At 43.0% G+C, this 19479-nt stretch overlaps 4 protein-coding genes across 4 annotated transcripts; all 4 read left to right on the forward strand.

Annotated features, from left to right (window-relative positions):
* Nucleotides 1–296: 296 nt before the first annotated feature.
* Nucleotides 297–7714, forward strand: LOC311311209 (ribosomal protein S6 kinase-related protein-like). Its single transcript, XM_084440881.1, has 11 exons — nt 297–439; nt 3483–3566; nt 3679–3747; nt 3981–4050; nt 4908–5015; nt 5148–5188; nt 5311–5338; nt 5525–5614; nt 5757–5845; nt 5993–6103; nt 6205–7714. The coding sequence occupies exons 1-11, from the start codon at nt 410–412 to the stop codon at nt 6499–6501; spliced, it is 1017 nt and encodes a 338-aa protein (XP_084297007.1). The 5' UTR covers nt 297–409; the 3' UTR covers nt 6502–7714.
* Nucleotides 7715–9718: 2004 nt separating this feature from the next.
* On the forward strand, nt 9719–11900 carry LOC311311124 (fructose-bisphosphate aldolase C-B-like; the record flags this gene model as incomplete). Its single annotated transcript, XM_084440771.1, has 8 exons — nt 9719–9840; nt 10074–10281; nt 10427–10481; nt 10614–10774; nt 10874–10957; nt 11059–11233; nt 11425–11624; nt 11808–11900. Exons 1-8 carry the CDS (start codon nt 9725–9727, stop codon nt 11898–11900), a joined length of 1092 nt encoding a protein of 363 aa, XP_084296897.1. The 5' UTR covers nt 9719–9724.
* A 1814-nt stretch (nt 11901–13714) lies between these two features.
* On the forward strand, nt 13715–16993 carry srsf1a (serine and arginine rich splicing factor 1a). The gene is made up of 4 exons (XM_084446446.1): nt 13715–14088; nt 14559–14740; nt 15044–15216; nt 15430–16993. Exons 1-4 carry the CDS (start codon nt 13898–13900, stop codon nt 15622–15624), a joined length of 741 nt encoding a protein of 246 aa, XP_084302572.1. The 5' UTR covers nt 13715–13897; the 3' UTR covers nt 15625–16993.
* Nucleotides 16994–18463: 1470 nt separating this feature from the next.
* On the forward strand, nt 18464–18849 carry dynll2a (dynein, light chain, LC8-type 2a; the record flags this gene model as incomplete). The annotated part of the gene is made up of 2 exons (XM_084444763.1): nt 18464–18595; nt 18712–18849. The coding sequence occupies 2 exons, from the start codon at nt 18464–18466 to the stop codon at nt 18847–18849; spliced, it is 270 nt and encodes an 89-aa protein (XP_084300889.1).
* Between the last annotated feature and the right edge of the window lie 630 nt (nt 18850–19479).

The following is a 19479-nucleotide window of genomic DNA, read 5'->3' on the forward strand; positions in this document are numbered from 1 at the left end:
GAGTAGTTATATGTTTTATGTTCCACGGTTCTCTCAGAACTTTTCATTGTGCATGTTAAACTGTATAATTATTTGTCAATAAAATAGTAATGTCTTATGACAATACTGTCTACATGGTGTTTTGCAGTCCTAGAAAAGCTTGGTTACCAGGTACATGGCTGCAATATTGGCTTTGCAGCCAGTTACGGACGCGGGCGGCTGACTGGTGATCAATCTGACAGTCTGAACTGGAGCGGAACTTGGCCCTCGAATGCTGTATCATCATGTTGCCAGTCGCTCTGGGTGAACAACCCACTCTAGCAGGGAACGGATATGGCTCGGGTATAAAACAGAGGAATACAGTGGATTATAAGAGAATTTAGTGTTTTTTCTGTGACACGTGTTGGTGGAATATATCCTAAAGAATGTGATGGGAAACGACGTCAATAAAAACAGCAAGGTGAGGCATACGTTCGGTTTCGCATATTTCAAAGTTTTTACATAGGCCTATTATAATGCACGCTACTTGCGTCTATCAGATAAAGTAGCCTGGCCTAGTTATTCCTAAGGGTCTGTAGCTGCGCTATCATTGTTTAAATCAAAACGAATACTCAATAAATGGCTACATTTACGCACTGAATAACTTTGTCAACAATGTTGCCATTTTAACTCGCGCGCAATTGCGCGTAGGCTATTTGCATGTTGGCGTGTGCTATAATCGTTTCCGATTAATGGTTTTACAAGTGGAAGGTGATAAGCGGCATACATTATTTACACACAACATTTGTGGAATTATTTAGGTGTTTTGCTGGGCTCATGGAACCAACGTGTTATAGGCATTGGGTTTTTAATCCATGACGTCAGGGGCCTCAGGGACCATGGGGCTGTATTCAAAGGGACGGGGGAGTGGCTGGCGCGTGTGATCTTCTCTTGTGCCTGGGGTGGAACTGGCTAAATGCAATTCAAAGAGATGGGACTGAGGTCAACTAGATGAAAATAGAATTCATGAACATTGAACATTGTTTTCCCAGTACTGGCCATATTATTTCAAATACTAGTGCGCAGTGCCCGTGGGTCCGTGGAGCTTTGTTCTGCGCATTCTGTCAGTTCAGTTTCAGTTTTAGTTTATTTGATTAAGAGGGACAACGTACATTAATAAACACATAGTGTAAATGCACCCGATTTTACCCAAAAGGCTAGTTCCCGTCGGCAGTCCCCCTGCCAGGAATGAAAACACTTACCTGCAATGGTAAAATTGGTTAGGCAATGTAAAGGAAAACAGTACAGTACACAGTGGTTAAATTCAACACAGTCCACACAACATTCAGGGACAGTACACCATGAATCACATGGGACAGCACGAACAGTATACAACATTCAGAGACAGTACACATTACACATTACACAGTACATAATTTGGTGGCTGGGGTCTCCCTGAGAGATCGGGTGAGAAGTTCAGTCATCAGGGAGAGACTCGGAGTAGAGCCGCTGCTCCTTTGCGTCGAAAGGAGCCAGTTGAGGTGGTTCGGGCATCTAGTGAGGATGCCTCCTGGGCGCCTCCCTAGGGAGGTGTTCCAGGCGTGTCCAGCTGGGAGGAGGCCGCGGGGTAGACCCAGGACTGGGTGGCGGGATTACATCTCCTCACTGGCCTGGGAGCGGCTAAAGATTCCCCAGGCAGAGCTGGTTGATGCTGCTAGGGAAAGGGATGTCTGGGGCCCCCTGCTGGAGCTGCTGCCTCCGCGACCCAACCCCGGATAAGCGGATGAAGATGGATGGATGGATGGATAATTTCACAACACAATACATAATATCAAGACAAGCACATTTAACACACAACATTCAGAGGCGCTAATGATCACAGCTTTGGTTGTAGAGAAGACAGTTTTTCATGTGTTTCTTGAAGGTGTGGTATGAGGTAGAGTCTCTTATGTGTGGGGACTGTGTTCCACTCGTGTGCAGTAGCCTAGTGTATGAAAAAACTGATTGACCAAACAGACTTTTTCTAAATGGGATTTGGCAGTCACCCCTCGATGCCCCTCTTGTCGAACCCATGGTGGATGAACGGAAACTAACTACGCTGGTGAGTGGAGGGGGGGCCGAACCGTGACAGATCTTGTACATGAGACAGCAGTTCATAATTAAGATTGTCCCAACTTAAGAGACTGTGTTTTTTAAAGATAATGCAGTGGTGGAATCTTCTGGGTTTTTTATCGAGAATTTTGATAGCTTGTTTATATAAGGATATGATGGGGCTTAGAGTTGTGGCATTTGCAGTTGACCAGGTAGGTAGACAGTAACCGATGTGGGACAGGATGAGAGAAAAGAAGTACATTCTTGCCGCTTCTGTAGACATAATGGTTTCTGAGATGATGAAAGTTGGCCAGGGTCCCTGTCTGTCTGTCTGTCTGTCTGTCTGTCTGTCTGTCTGTCTGTCTATCTATCTATCTATCTATCTATCTATCTATCTATCTATCTATCTATCTATCTATCTATCTATCTATCTATCTATCTATCTATCTATCTATCTATCTATCTATCTATCTATCTATCTATCTATCTATCTATCTATATTATCTATCAGTAATGACATCATTGACCCATACAACAACTGTGGTTGCATTACTCAGAACTAACCTGACGCTGTTGCTTCGCATAACCATCTGAGAACTCTCCGTTGGAAACTGTTTTGAATAAAGGGCAGGTAATTTCAAAACTACTTGGCAGGTGATTGGATGAACCATCTGGGGAAAAATTCATCTCTAACTTCACTAGGTAGGGACCTTTGTTTATTACTACTTCCTACAGTAAGCTAGAGTGCTAATGCCAGGCTATCTGTAGCCAGTAGTGTGGTGGCCAGCACAGCGCACTCTAGCGGCTTGGTGGTGAACCGCACCCGAACACTTGCCCTCCGCGCCCTCCGCCCTCTTATCACTGTTCAGTTTTGGTTTCCTTGGTTAGGATTTTACTGTAGCACATGGTGGTAACCCAATATATGTTTGACATTTAGTTGTTAGCAGCACACAGAAAGAACTATTAAGTCCATTCTCAAACCCCTCTCTGCAATATAGAGAAAGCTGTCCAACGAGGAGGGACGGCGCTCGAAAGGCTGGCATGGACTCCTCTCCAACTTGGGGGTCTCCATCACTGATGGACTCCGCCACCTCAGCCAACCAAGTCTGGACACTGGGCGTTTGGCACTGGGCAATGGGCCTTGTGCTCTTGACCACCTACTTCCCCCAGAACACGGCCTTGAGAGGTCAGCTCTGACGAGGACTCTCCCTGGCTTCATCTCCATCTTCCTCCCCGAGTTTCCGCATCGCAAATTTCCTGGACAAGACCGTTTCCAGGTGGTCCTATAGTCTCGCTGGATAAAATTGGCTGATAATGACCTTCTCTTTTTTCATTTTCCTCTCTCTCTTGTTTCTTCTTGAGCTAAAAATAGTATATACTGTGATATTGCACAGGCCTGTTATAACCAGTTCCTCTTTCCCTTGATGTCACAGATCCTGGGCTTCATAGCCAAGGGATCCTTTGGCCCCATCCTGAAAGTGAGGGACAAGTCTAAGGAGAAGATATATGCTGTTAAGGTGAACATCCCTGCGACCCTTCTTAACTAGCGTGATGACATATCTACACATGACACATCTGCATACAACTCTGTGTGCTTCCTGCCCAAATGTTTCCATATTGTCTGTTGAGGTCCTGCCGAAATCTGAGATCTTGAAGCATGGGGTTCTGGAACAATCCAAGGAGGAGGTCATCATTCAGGTGGATCTCACACTGTCACACTGGGGTAGACATCTTAGGAGGGGACTAAGAAGACCCTCTTGTCCCAGTGACAACAATCACTGTTATCAGCTTCCCACAATTGCTCTACACATGAGCCTATGGTCTAGGTCTGATCAAGCTTTGTCATCAATTTATTATGTAAATATTGGCCGAGGGACACCTCCATCTCTTGCTGACAGTTGCTGTGTGTGTTGTTGACTGTTGCGTTGCAGCGGCAGGTCACACACCCATTCCTCCACAAACTGCAGGACTGCTGGCAGACCCAGCGCCACCTCTTCATTAGTGAGTGACTGACGATGACATAGCTAGATCCCTACCCCAGCCTTTTATCTCCTCCTCTCTCCTCACATGTGTCTTGATATAGCTTCTCTCCCCCTAAGTTGGACCAGTGCTATTGTTTGACCCTGGTGTCGCTCCCTGAGTTTACTTTTCTGAGCCCTGCTCACTACTCCTTTTTGAAGCACTATACTGCCATCTACTGAGTGTTCAGGGTACTGCTCAAAGCTGCAGTGTGACAGTGGTTTTCCCCTTCTGCCTCCCCCTGCCCTGTGTTTACCCTGTATCCCATTCACTCCAATCTAAACCAACTCCATCCGAGATTAGATATAAAATACTTGATATATGCCTCTGCATTGCAAAGTGCATTGATCCGTTTTCTAACAGACTAAATACAATCGTGTTCGATTACAATTTGATTCACGAGTTGTTGTTATGCCATGGCGTTGTTTTTCATCTAGAGTTCCAAAATAGATACCTGTCTGTACTAGACTGGCCTGGAAAGGCAACTGGATACATCTGAGCTGGAGTTGTTTTAACAATTTATATTATTTAACAATGAATGAGGAAGGGTTAAAACAAAATAAAAAAAATTTTGATTATATATAATTTGTATAAAGGCATGCGTTCAGAGTTGCCCAGTGTCTCTTACAATTTCCTCCCCCTACAAATAATCAACACGTGTGTAATTTTAGACAACTCTGTTCTTCTACTGCATCTGGTTCTTTCTATTATTACGGTGACCTTTTATTTCAGCAGGTGATGTCTACTACACTCTGCAGTGGATCAGTTTGCCCTATACTGAACAGCCCTATTTAAACCCAGTCAGATACATGGTGGTTACCCTGTGTGTCCTTCCACAGTGTGCGACTACTGCAGCGCTGGCGACCTTCACACCTACTGGCTGCTGAAGGGCCAGTTTGGGGAAGATGAGGCCAGGGTGTTTGCTGCGGAGCTGGGATGTGCTTTGGGTGAGTGAAACTCAAGGGCTGACAAAATGTACAGTAAAGGGCTAGAGAGGACGTGCGTGATCTTGAACAATGCTGAATGTGATTTGAAAGGATCCTTAATGCTTCACTCAATAATGTATCTCTCATTGATAGGATTCCTACACGACTTTGGGATCGTGCACAGGGATGTGAAGGTACTGAACACGATAACAAGCAATTCCCTTTACAGCCTTTCTTGTGATTCATGCATTGTGATGTATTCAATCTGTGTTGAAAATATTTTCATCCATACATTGATTATTCGGGCCTTTTTTAGATGGAGAATGTCCTTCTGAGTGACCAAGGTAAATCCTGCTTAGTTTTCTCCCCCTCTGTAAATCAGAGAGGACCACTAGAGGGCTAGAATACAAACATTAGAATTCATCTAGGGAATGTTGTGGAACATTCTGCTATAGGTGTCCTTATTGGCTGTATGTTGTTTCAGTCAGTTTTAGCATCACTTCAGCGTGATGAACATTTTTTTAATGCAGGTCATCTTCGTCTGGCCGACTTTGGACTCTCTCGTCGTCTTGAACGTGGTGGAAGAGCATTCACTATCTGTGGGACAATCCAATACATGGGTGAGACATTTGGGGTCAAGGAGATGAGAAGAGATAAGAGATTATGTCGACATTGTACTATAATGTAGTCGTACATTGTCCTTGGTTGATAACAACAGCATATTGAATCATTTTGGTTTTGTCGTCTGTTTTGGCTGAACAGCTCCTGAGGTCCTGAGTGGGGGGCCATACAACCATGCAGCTGATTGGTGGTCACTTGGAATTATGTTATTCTCATTGGTTACTGGAAAGGTGAGGTCACCAACTAATTTTTGCACCCACTATGTGTTGGGAGGGTGATGTGTTGGGGAGGGGGTGCGTATCTCAGACCTACCTGCCCATCTCTATCTGTATGCCTTCTAGACATAGTTGTTGATTCATTCCATGTTGTCTCTTTAGTTCCCAGTGCCCCCAGAACCAGACCACTGCAACATGCTTAGGAAGGTCCGAGACTTCTCATACGCCATGCCCAGTACCTTCACTCCTGCTCTGGCCTTGCTGCTCACAGAGGTCAGTAACTGATCTATGATTGTCCAGACATGGAAAGCCTTTACCTTCCCTCAAAACTCTCTGACTTATATTCTTTCTTCTGTTTCTCTCTGTGATCCCAGCTCCTGTGCAAGAACCCAGCTCACCGCCTGTGTAGCCTTGAGCGCTTAAAAAGGCAGACATTCTTCCGAGGCACCTCCTTCGACTCCCAAATGTTAGAAAAGATGCCTGTTGAGTTGATCCTTGAACTCAAGAACCACCCTGATCGCCCAGCTAAAGCCATGCGGGGCCTGTCTGTGGACTGCTTCCAGAACTTTGATTGTGATATCCTCAACTCTCCCACCACCCCCACTGGCCTGTCTCCAACCTTGGCCAACATTGACATGAGCCAAGCCACAGCACAGGCTTGGAACATATAGCATGGCTCTGTGCTGCTCGTGTGTCTGGGGAAAAAAAACATTGACTCGCTGTACATAGATCGATATATTTATCTGATGTACATTTTGTACCTCAAAAATACTATTTGTCATAAGAGTTACTGTCTATGTATATTTTCCATTTGGCCTGCTCCTGTATGTTTTCCATTTGGCCTACTGGTATCCTCTAATGGTCAGCTTATGGAGGGGGCATGTTGAGCAGCAAGAATAACTCCCTCCAAACTCATTAAGTATATTCTATATGAGAAATGTCTAAGGAAATCCGTACATTAAGCTTAGCGTCCTCTGTGGATCCACCTGTTGTGTTTAAAAGAGTTGATCACATCAATTCCACAGGTTTTTTAGGCTGGGAGAACACTTGTTCCAGATACCATACAGTATATATTACTTCAGTCACTTGACCATAATAACAGTAGAGATTAGGCAGCAAATATGACGTTTTTATTGAACAAGGAGACCTTTGTTCAATAATTGATTTGGAATTATATGTGTGCTATACCTTGATACACAGTATAGCTATCCTTCAGCCTTGGTGCGACCTATTTGGAAGAACATCGACAACCCCTTAGGGAGCAACCTTAATAGGACTGAAGATTGAAGACCAAATAAAGTATCATCATTAAATGTTTTTAATGAGATAACAGAAAAAAATGCTGCCCCAACGGAGATGGCTAAATATAATTGTCTGGCTTTTTCAAGTGGTCTTGGTGTAATGCAGAATATCCTCAGTGAGAATGTACAGACTCCTCCCTCTGCAGGCTGACATTGGATTCCCTTTCTTGCCCTTGTCTTAGACAGGTCCAGACTGCAGCTGACTCTGGGGGCAGTCCAATGACCCACATCCTTCCTCTTGTTTTAAAGGCACACTGACCCACAATGAATGAGGTGTGCCGCATCAACCATTATGTCTAGTGAGAGATGTGGTCACAATGAAGTGCCAGGAAGCATCCCAGTCCTGTCTAAAGCCAGTAACTGGACTGCCAACCATGACTGCTGCTAAAGCAACACACTGTTTCTGTGACAGAGATGTATCTGATTCAGCTTATAGGAGTTGGGGAGAAACAGATACCGAACTGAGGTTAGAGAAGTCAAATTTCATTTGTACTATCGAGTGAACTGTATTATACATCAATGATACTACAATTGATGTGACTTCATCCTTATGTAATGAGTCTGGTTGATTGATTACATGAATGGAAACTGTATGGAATATTCATATATTTAGGTTTCTGGTTCACATTAATAAATTAATTTACTGACCCCCTTTTCATTTTATCTGGGTCATATTTCTTTGTTCATTTACATTGACTGAAAAGTGGAAATTAATCTATTCTTATTCTTCCAATCACATTTTTAAAGCACACACAGGGCCATAGGAACACCTGAATTGCTGTGAGACTGAAATACTCCAGTGGGTTTTAGGGCAAGGTCCAAATTACCAAGAGATTTACATGGTTTGCCCAGGGCATATTTCAGCTAATTAGAATAAAAATAGTACGGAATTTGGTTGGTTTAAAGTTTAAATGAGGCTACCAGAGGGGTTCAGGGTATATTTCAAATATAAAAAAAATAATACTTAATTGGGCCATTCATATGTACCAATAAACCTGCATATAGTCCCTAAACTTCTGTGGCTACTGTACCTGTCACCATGAGACTGCTCAGAAAAGGAATCTCAGGAGCTGTATAATTATCAACAATGAGTCTACATCCATATTATTGGTGCATAGAGTATTGAAAAGTATACATTGGACTGACCTGGGGAGGAGCTGAGAGGTTTGTTGACATAGTGGTATATGACCTGGTTGATACACTCATATTTAACTTCCCTTGTCATGTTCATGGTCAGCAGGTCAAAACTGATCATCAAAAGGGTAGGGTACACTTAATTGAAATGCATGTCTTATTGATTGATTCTCAAATTCACAATTCTACCAAAGCAGATGACATTCCTTTTCAGTGCATATTCACCTACATTAATGAGGGTGTGTCATCAAGCCCCGCCTTGGAGGTGTTGGCTTTAGAGGTGTCACATAGTTGGGTGAGATAACAGGGACTGACAGAAAGCCTGTGACAGCGATCATCACCTCATTCACAAGAGAGATTTGATTTGGCATCCTGTCCGGTAAGACACTCCTGTTCTTTTCTGTGTGTTTTGGTGGGCATTCAAATAATTTATCATCACAAGAATGTGATCCGCTTACATACAGCATACACCACAGTATAAGCCTCTGACAACATTCACCACAGTATAGACCTCTATGTATATTTGATCATTTGTTGAATTGGAAGAAACTTGAAATGTACTTATTTACTTTCGAGGATAGGTACCCACAGAGCTGGGCGTATGACTTTATGGTCATTATTTGCTGTAGCTTATATAGAATGTCCACCCGTGTTCCTGTCTGTGTAGAGCACCAGGGTTAGTGATGCATGATGCTATTCTATACATATCTGTACACCAGCACTGCTACAGGGACAATAGGGAGGCTTTTGGGGCCCCTTGTTTTTGGAATTTGAAGAGACTTTGTTGTCAATGGACGAAACAGGGCAAAATCCAGGCACCGTAAAACCCTTTATTAATGTAGCTAAATCATATAATTTAAAAAGCCAACATGTTTTGACCAATAAGTCTTCATTGGGGCTTAAGACAAACAACAATGTGTTGCAGACAAATGATGGGATTTTGTTAGGAATTTGACACTGAATTGGCCGCACAATAGTAAGCCACATGTCTATAACTGGTCCATAAAGATATGACCGTATCCTATAAACATTATATTGAGGCTTAATGCTTTTTGGAACCATAGAATAAGTGAACGGATGAAAAATATATTTGCTAGCATGATCATAGGCCCCCCTATTTTGGGCATGTCTGCATGGAGATGGAGATCTATAGAGACAGAGATGAGACCAGCAACGTCAGCACAGAGCTTCACACAACAGTAATCCCAGACTGACTGTGTCAATAAGGACCACCATAGTCACTATTAAACAACAATCATAAGATAATACTCCAGGGACACTGCTGAGTGAGAAACACTTGTTTCATTGGGGAAATGCCATTTCAGATGTGCATAAACAGAAAGCTACAGCTCCTTTTGCATAAGAGTTATGTAGAGTATAATACAACAGAATAGAGCCCTATTCAACCACGCAAACACAAAGTTTACCTCCTGTGCAGATTGTGTGACCATCTCTCAGGATGACACACCAGTTCCCTACTCTGTCTGCCGGGCAGAAGAAGAATCTGCAGGAGATAGCCCTGCGCATCGTGGCCCCAGGGAAGGGCATCCTGGCTGCTGATGAGTCTGTGGGTCAGTAAGCCCTCCGCATCTGTCTACATGTTCATAACATTGACACAAACATAATTTGTGTGGCAATGTAATTTAACTTTGCATTGAAATGACTGAATATTTCTGAGTTCATTTTTGGCTCAAATAAGCATCAAATTACAGAATTTTAATTATTTTTTCATATTCATTTTGAGGTGTTTAGTTTACTTATCTCATCGTGCAAACCTGCTGATTTGGGAATAACACTGGGACAGGTAGCATGGCGAAGCGTCTGAGCCAGGTGGGGGTTGAGAACACGGAGGAGAAACGCAGACAGTACCGTCAGATACTCTTCAAGGCAGATGACCGCATCAACGGCTGCATTGGAGGGATCATCTTCTTCCACGAGACGCTGTACCAGTACTCTGATGACGGCATCTCCTTCGTCAAGATGATCAAGGACAAGGGCATCTTGGTCGGCATAAAGGTCTGAGCTCAGGGACTGATATATCAGGATGTGATATAATATATAGTTAAGTTTTAGTTTGTGAGTGGCATGTGGATGAGAAGAACAAAAAGCCATGGGCAGTAGCTGAATATGAATGACTCTGTTTTGCTCCATTTCCCCGCAGGTTGACAAGGGTGTTGTCCCTCTGGCGGGAACCAATGGAGAAACCACCACTCAGGGTGAGGCTGCAGGACCCCCTGGATATCCTCAAAACCTGCATACGTACATTCTTTTGCATTCGTTTTAGTTACAGGTTGATATATATATATACTGTATATTTTTTTTAATTCTGGTTCTCTCTCATCCCCTAGGACTGGACGGTCTCTCTGAACGCTGTGCTCAGTATAAAAGGGACGGGGCAGACTTTGCAAAGTGGCGCTGTGTGCTCAAGATCAGCGACACCACCCCTTCTAAACTGGCTATCACAGAGAACGCTAAAGTCCTGGCGCGCTATTCAAGTATTTGTCAGCAGGTATAGTATGAAGAGATGCAGACCCACAGTGCTGTATCAAAGGCAAGAGCCTGTTCATATCATAAGGATGATCCTGTCCTCTCTCTCTCTGGCATGCAGCATGGCATTGTGCCAATCATAGAGCCAGAGATCTTGCCAGACGGAGATCATGATCTGAAGCGCTGTCAATATGTCACAGAGAAGGTGAGCGGCACCCCCTTCCATGACGCCAACAGTGAATGTATGTTTATATGTTTGACTATGTTTTGCTCTACAGTCAGTTGAACATGTGGTTTATCATCCAGGTCCTTGCTGCAGTGTACAAGGCCTTGTCTGACCATCATGTGTACCTGGAGGGCACTCTGGTCAAGCCCAGCATGGTCACCCCTGGCCACAGCTGTACCACCAGATACAGTGCAGAGGAGGTTGCTATGGCCACAGTCACTGCCTTGCGCCGCACTGTTCCTCCTGCTGTCGCAGGTAAATGAAGCTCTCACTTTCAGAGAATGTGTTATGAATGAATGAATGAATGAATGAATGAATGAATGAATGAATGAATGAATGAATGAATGAATGATCTCCAAGGGGAAATAAAATTACAAACAACAACAGACAGAGACAGAAATCCATTGAAAAATCACTAAGATGACAAAATTACTATTTATCTGCAGGGGTGACATTCCTCTCTGGGGGGCAGAGTGAAGAGGAGGCCTCTGTCCACTTAAATGCCATCAACAATTGCCCTCTGATGAAGCCCTGGGCCACGACGTTCTCATTTGGCCGAGCGCTGCAAGCCTCCGCACTCAAAACTTGGCGTGGGCACAAAGAGAATGAGAACGCTGCCACTGAACAGTTCATCAAGAGAGCAGAGGCATGAGCATCTCTTCTCAGTCTTGTGATCAATCTGGCTTGTTATCTTTCTGAATATTCTCAAACACTATATTTTTACGGCTCCATTTTACTGTAAAATGTACCATCGGAAGCCACCTGCATTTCCGTTAACATGTAATTAATGTTTACCCCTCATACTCTCTTCCCATTCTTTGCCCTTCAGGTGAACAGTCTGGCTTCACAGGGGAAATACTTCAATGGTGGAGACAGCGATGAGGCTGGCCAGCACGTCTATGGAGCATGTCATGCATATTGAGTAGCCTGTTATGCCCACACATTCAAGCTTTCGCCAACCAATAGGCCCTAGCACTGTCCACGGCCACTACCATAACAGTCACAAGCATGTTGTCCACAATCTGTGGCGGGAAATACATTAGATACTAAAGTATATACCCAACCCCTTTGTGATTTCAAAGTGACGTAGCTTACTGATTATTAAAGACAAAATAAGCCATTGATAATGAGTTTAGTTTTTTCTTGATTGCCTAGGACAATCAGTAGATGGCCTTAGATTGGGTATGTAAGAGTTATTTAAGAGATAGTAGAAAACCTTTAACATGGCTATATGTGGTGGCAGAAACAAAGTGAATCAATCTTGGTCATCTTCAATTTTCTTTTGCCTTGTGAAATCACTTTTCAGAATTGCAATCTGTAGCACAATCAGAGCATATTTAGGCAGTATTCAAATGTGAGGGGAAATTTCATTGATGTAGTCAGAGATACTCTACCTTTCTGAAAGTAATGGTCCAGTGATTCTTTTCACCTGAATATGTTTTGTTTGTTCTACTGTATGTCTAGACAGCAATGCTGTGTGAGGATTATGATTTTTAGGAACTTTGTGTGTTCTATTATTATTATTAGGCCTAAATTACTCTGACAGAGTTCAAGAGATGCCAACCTTTAGTGGCAGGTTGCCCAATCTCTAGTCCCTATTGAAGTGTTTGACAGTTTACAGGGTACAATAGGGGCTGTGTGTGGAAAAAGTAGTATAATCATGTCTAAGTAGCCCATTGTTCTCAATGAATCTGATGTATTAATTAGTGAAAGATCAAAACAATAAAGTGTCCTATTGTGCTAATACACTTGCATGTTTCGGTAGGCCTATATTTTTCAGATGAAAAGTAATTTCACTTTCGTTTCACACGTTGCTAAATGCCATGGCAACCATAGACATATATCTATGATGGCACCATCTACTGGCATGTGATACCTACGATATCCCACCCACCTTCCTCGTCGTATTCTGGCATATGATAAATTTGATGGACACCTTAAAAAAATAAGGAGAAGGGACGCTCAACATGTTGAAATATTAATAATTTATAGCCTATTTTTGACCTATGGACTTTGAGCATTTTGTGCGAGGGGGCAATGTGTAAATGATTTGCTTGCGGGAACTACACATCAAAAAGTGATCATATTGCCTACTAATTACGCACCGATATAAAGCACCTGTTCAAGTATGAACTACTTTGTTCGGCGGACGTGGCGATTTTTGAGCTCCTAAGGGTGATTTGTATTTCGAGTCTTAACAACTCCGTTCGGTTCGTCCAATAGATTCGAACTGTTAACTTGCTGAGCCGTTCACATTGTTAGAGCGCTTTGGAAAAAAGAGCAAGTTTTTAGGAGGGAAATAAGTTATCTGGGGTTTCCTTCCACCACATAATTGTATGGGCAGTGTGCAACAGATGCATAACAATCATGTTTAGTTATGTTTTCATCCCATCATCGTTGATGGTTTAAGATTAGTTTAATGAGAATAGCCCAATGGTGAATTGGCTAGATTTTTCATTGTCAGCGTAATAGGCATAGGCTATTCTTGTGTTGTTGTTTTTTTGCTGAATGCTTAGATATTTGAGCCTGTCAATTTATCATAAATATATAGATCATCATTTTATCATCCAGTTTTACACTGAAAACGCAATTCAATCGTGGTTCTTTTGAAAAATGATCCAGTGACTCGATTCACTCAAAAGATTCATTCGGAAAGAACTGTGCACATTTCCGGGACTCGTGAACGTCCCGGCGAAGAAGCGCGGTTCCTGAAGAAAGCTCAGTGGAACACAGCGCGGGGGGTTGGAAGCTAGCGGGGGAAGAGGACAACTTTAAGTGCGCTTGGTCGTCAATTCGTCGTTGTATTTTTTGCTAAAGTTGTGTATCTGTGATATTTTTCTCGTATCCATAACGTCTACGAACTGTTTTCGCTTTGTGTTTCAACCTTAAGCCATAACGGAAAACCGTGAGCTAGCTACGATGTCTGGAGGTGTAGTGCGAGGCCCTGCTGGGAATAACGATTGTCGAATCTATGTCGGAAATCTACCCCCTGATATTCGCACTAAAGATGTGGAGGACGTGTTCTACAAATACGGAGCAATTCGAGACATCGACTTGAAAAACCGAAGAGGCGGACCTCCATTTGCCTTTATCGAATTTGAGGATCCCAGGTAAAGGCTAATAGTAGTTAGCTAGCTAGGCTATTAGCCCGTATGCTAGCTAGTGCTAGTGCTAGCTAGTGCTAGCTTGCTAGAGGCTGCTAACTCGTGCTGCTCGGACTCCCCAGCGTTGCTGCTCACTGAGCCATTCCGACCTCGTTGTGCACAGTTTCAGTCTGTACCCAGTTCGCCAGTGTTTCACATAAAGGCAAGTTAGCGAGCTATAATTACCCACCACGAGTCTGTTTTTGGAAGCAACCGCAAATTAGACTACTAGAAGAAATCGTATTCACTATTGATATCTGATTGACATTATCATGTCTTTTGTTTCCTGCTAGCACGCTGGCTAGCTAGCCTTAGCTAACGTTAGCTTAACGATTAGGCTCCAGTAGAGAGCAGTCTGCTGTGCATCTGCATGAAAATGCTTGTCCCGTAGTGGTTATTTGTGTATTTGCATTACTTATTTCTTCTCCGCCTTTTAGGGATGCAGACGATGCGGTGTACGGACGGGATGGCTATGACTACGACGGCTACCGCCTGCGGGTGGAGTTCCCCCGGAGCGGCAGGGGGTCAGGAAGGGGTGGTTTCGGTGGAGGGATCGGGGCCCCCAGAGGCAGATACGGGCCCCCTTCCAGACGCTCGGAGTACAGGGTCATTGTTTCAGGTGAGCAGATTACTGGTGGTCGGTCGCACGGGCTGGATACACGGACCTACAGTACTATAAAAACAGTCGTCAAGCAGTTGTATGTGATTTTGTAATTGTACCTCCGCTGTAACATTACAACTCTTCAAATCTTCAACCTCTGACAGATTTTTTTTTAGGGTCAAGTTTAATAACACTTTATGGTTGTGGGTAATGGTAACATATCACACATTAGTGGATATTAGGTTCTTGCTCTATTGGATTGGGTAAACTGATATGTTTATCTTGTCGTCAACATCTTATTCAATTTGATGGTCCCTGTAGGGCTTCCCCAGAGTGGCAGTTGGCAGGACCTGAAGGACCATATGCGTGAAGCTGGGGATGTATGTTATGCTGATGTATTCCGAGATGGAACTGGCGTTGTGGAGTTTGTGCGTAAAGAAGACATGACCTACGCCGTGCGAAAGCTGGACAACACCAAATTTCGATCACATGAGGTATGCTTGCATATTTAGGGTTAATGTCATGGATAATGTTTAGTTTTCTCAAGGTGAGTATAGGGCTGAACAATGGGGTGTTAATTGTTGAGTCTTTCAACCCGTCTTTCCATCCAACAGGTGCAGCATTATTGCGATGGAAGGGTGTATAATACGATGGAAGGGTGTATATATACATTTTTTTTCAAAGTTGAGTTCTCTTGTGTCTACCAGGGAGAGACTGCGTACATTCGTGTGAAAGTAGATGGTCCCCGCAGCCCGAGCTATGGAAGATCACGGTCCAGGAGCCGCAGTCGAAGCAGGAGCCGCAGTCGCAGCGCCAGTCGGAGCCGCAGCAACTCCCGTACCCGTGGCCGAGGATCCCCCCGCTACTCTCCTCGCCATAGCCGCTCTCGCTCCCGTTCCTAAACTTTCTTCCATCACCGCTGTGTTGCCCTTTTGGTGAATTCCTTGTATACCCTCCTTGTTTTTAACCCCTTGTGAGTTTTTCCAAACATCCAACTATAGATTTTAATTATTTTTTTTTGCATTTCATCTCCTGATGTCGTAGTGGATGATCTCCGTATGTAGGTATTTCCCTCTCCCTCTCATCTTTCCTCCCATCACCCCAACCCCCTGTCCTTTTTGTTTGGATCCCTTCTAAACTCATTTTAATTGACTGTTGTCTCCTCAATTTTTGCAACATTTGAATCGTTCTGAACTTCCAAAAGGTTGACATCTACACAATGTTTTTGGAAGTGTTGAAAAATTGAGATGTTCTTTTCATGGGATGGCTGGGGGTCTCATTGCTTAACTGTATTTTACCCTTGTGTCTTCCTTTAGACATCTGAAGATAAGGATTAAAGAATGATTTGGAATAAACGATTGTGGAGCACATTTCATTTGTTTGATCAGGATAGGACATCTTATTGAGGAGGAGTCAGGTCAAGAGGCAATGGTATGCTTCAGTATCCATTTTTGTCAATGTATAATGTGAGGGATTAGATTGGTTGCTACAAAATGCATGATACATTCTTAAATGTGTAGCACAATTTCCTTACAGCTCCTGCCCCATCTTTTGTTTTGGCAACTTATTTACTAAGCATTGCATGTCTTTGGCTTTCTGCCAGGACCATTTGTCCCTCTGATGTGTACATTTTGACTGGTATTAATGTAATTTTTTTTCTAAGTAGAAGCTGGTTGGTATTAGGCTGGGGCTCTGGGCTTGTTTAACACAAAGGTAGACAAATACCCCTGTAACGTGTAGAAAAATATTTTATTTTTCTGTACTCAAGTTTACTGATTTTTGGAGCTCAATGGCATTTTGATATCTAGCCACCTGTCATGAGTGCACTGAGTGAAAATTGGGTTGGGCCCAAATATGACAATTCTAATGGTTTGCCTCTGATTTTTTTCTGGTATTTCAAGGTTTTGATTGGAGGAGTGGCTCAGTGGATCCCAATCCTTGGAGACGGATGAGTGGATCGTGTAGGGAAGGGATAGGCAAGGAATGGATGGATGCTTGGAGCGGGATCCATTTTCCAGGAGTCAAATGAATTGATTCTGAACTAATTGGAGTCCCAGAGCAACTAGCCCATTATATCTCAATTTTTAAGTGATAAACGTGCCCAGTCAAAGGATATGGCTTGATTTACATTTTTGGAATAAGAAAAGGAAACAGAGGACCAGGAAGTTGGATCAATGGATGGAATCGTAGCAGTCTGGTAAATAAGGGAAATAAATTGGGGTGGTTGTTGATTACGTTGGGTTTGTGGGTTGTAGTTTGTATTTGCTTTTTGCCTAGGTTTTTCTTCAGCATTTTCAATAAAATTCTGAAAAGATGTACCTGTTTCTTAGTTTGTTCACTGTCTTCCACTGAAATGGCTTTCAGGTCATGAAAGTTCACAAAGGGGTTGAGATGATGGCATACAATACAAGAAAGTCCAATATTAAAATGTTATTGGTTCACTTAAAGTAATATGAAAGATCCCATTGGTCAGACTGGTATATGAATTAATTGAGGGCTACACATTTGAATGAATTATAGTAGGCCTATGCACTGTAAGATTCTATAGACATTGAGGTGGTTTTATGGTTGAAAGTAGACGGAAGGGAAGAAAAACCATGCATGCATGCCATATCCAGTAAACATGACATTACACATGAACAATTAGGTTAGTCTCCTCGGTGGATGTGATTAACAGGGGGTACATATGATTGAAATTCGTACATTATGACTAATATACAACTTAACATTTTTTTCGTCGACCAGTCATTCACAGCTGATCCTGCCAGAGCCTACCTCTGTTCACGATGCATTGTGGGACGAAATAAGATGCTGGTAGAGGGGCTGGTGGTAAATGCCTGCATCAAGCAGGAGAGTGTTTCTAGCCAATGGAATTGTATGTGGCGTGCGGCAGTCAAGGGCGGGGGAGGTAGAGGCTATTTTAGCGGGGCAGATACCCACATCTACTGTGAGTAAATCTGATCAAATTACCAGTCGCAGCTATAGAGAGCTAAGCTTGATATCCTACAAGCCGAAATATACATTTTGCGAAGGGAAACAGCGTTCAGGTCTCCCGACAGAAGGTGAGCGACATCAGGCTATTTTAGTAGCCTAGGCTGTGCACGCACATGCAAATCTTATGGTCGAAATTGTTGTACATTACAATAAGTTTCGTGTGCAAATTCAATTGTAATCTATTTTTGTTTTTGTGAGCCAATTAGCATGCCTATCCACGTGGTCTAACCATTTGCTTGGCTGAGTGGGATCACTCACTTTCTGTGCTGGAATGGACTCGTCTATCCTACCTCCGAATTTAGGAAATCTTGTTTCGCCCTAGCAACTATTTGAAGGCTTAGAAAAGTGAATTTGCCAAGTAGACTTATTAAAATTGACCTCTATCAAGTGTCTGTACAGCCTATTAATAGAACACCTGCTCAGCGGGTTGTCGTCAATGAATGGTCCACAAGAGTGGGCCTATGCCCCAGAAGGGATTGTGATGTGTGGAAATGTTGATGCAAGTTTGCAACTGCTAATTGCAGGCGCATCATTTGGCGTTTGATATTCCGCACCTGAGCGGCTCTAGTCCCACCAGTAGGCTCATTCAAGGCCTAGAATATTTTTTACGTAGGCGTAGCTTGCACCCAACAAGTAAACGAATATAGTAGCCTACGTCGACATGTTTGATTAGGCTTGATTAAAATGGCACGTAGGCTTACATGAACTAAGAACAACATTGATTTCTATTTCTGTTTAGCAGGCATCATGACCGACAGAAAGGCTGTTATCAAGAATGCTGACATGTCTGAGGATATGCAGCAGGATGCTGTGGATTGTGCTACCCAGGCCATGGAAAAGTACAACATAGAGAAAGACATTGCAGCCTATGTGAAGAAGGTGAGATATGTACTTTGTATACCATACTTCAAAAGTATTGTCATGTATCAATGAATGGAATAATAATGTTGGAAGGCACACACGGACAACTAATTGTCCTGATTTTGATCCCTCAGGAATTTGACAAGAAGTATAACCCCACATGGCATTGCATCGTTGGGAGAAACTTCGGCAGCTATGTGACCCATGAGACAAAGCATTTCATCTACTTCTACCTTGGCCAAGTGGCCATCCTCCTCTTCAAGTCTGGATGAGTTTCTTTCTTGGCCTGGAGTGCCTCCCTGATGCTGGACTGTAATGCGCTGGTGGCTAATGACACCTCCCACAAACATCAAATAATGTAGGCCTAAACATACCATAGTGATGCAAATGGCTGTGCGCAACTGCATGGACTATGTACCATATTTAATGTGTATGTTACAGTAAAATTACTTTTCAATAGTTGCCATAAAATGCAACCTAAAGAGATTTTTGTTAATGCTCTTGATATTTTGTTATACTTCATATTAAGTTGTAAAGGCTTTAACAGTGCCCTTGATTGTATAAGAAAGGAAAGCGAGAGAATGTATTTGGAGAATTTATTTGTACATCTGCTTTTACCTCAAAACTGTATTGTCTTTAGTGACTTGTGCTGCCACTCGAATGCGCATAACTTCTCCAAGAGTCGTTCTATTTGTTTGCAATGCTTATACAGTACTCTGCCAGAGGTACAAGGGAAACTAGCCCGTTGTGTAGGCCTATAGATATGTCTCAGTATTGTTATTTACAATGCCTAAGATTTGATGTAATTAAGCAGAACTATGCCTTGTCAGAAGAGCTAGAACTTAACTTTGGCAGACAGTTGTGTATTACGTCAAGTGTACAGGCATTTTCGTATGTAAGTA

Source organism: Borostomias antarcticus (genome assembly GCF_949987555.1).
Source record: "Borostomias antarcticus genome assembly, chromosome: 1".
Lineage (NCBI taxonomy): Eukaryota > Metazoa > Chordata > Actinopteri > Stomiiformes > Stomiidae > Borostomias > Borostomias antarcticus.

Coding starts and splice junctions, on each gene's coding strand:
- LOC311311209 (XM_084440881.1), top strand. CDS start 410: ATGGGAAACGACGTCAATAAAAACAGCAAG. Junction 440..3,482: donor ACGTCAATAAAAACAGCAAG/GTGAGGCATACG, acceptor TTGATGTCACAG/ATCCTGGGCTTCATAGCCAA. Junction 5,615..5,756: donor TGGGACAATCCAATACATGG/GTGAGACATTTG, acceptor TTGGCTGAACAG/CTCCTGAGGTCCTGAGTGGG.
- srsf1a (XM_084446446.1), top strand. CDS start 13,898: ATGTCTGGAGGTGTAGTGCGAGGCCCTGCTGGGAATAACGATTGTCGA. Junction 14,089..14,558: donor ATCGAATTTGAGGATCCCAG/GTAAAGGCTAAT, acceptor TCCGCCTTTTAG/GGATGCAGACGATGCGGTGT. Junction 14,741..15,043: donor GTACAGGGTCATTGTTTCAG/GTGAGCAGATTA, acceptor TGGTCCCTGTAG/GGCTTCCCCAGAGTGGCAGT.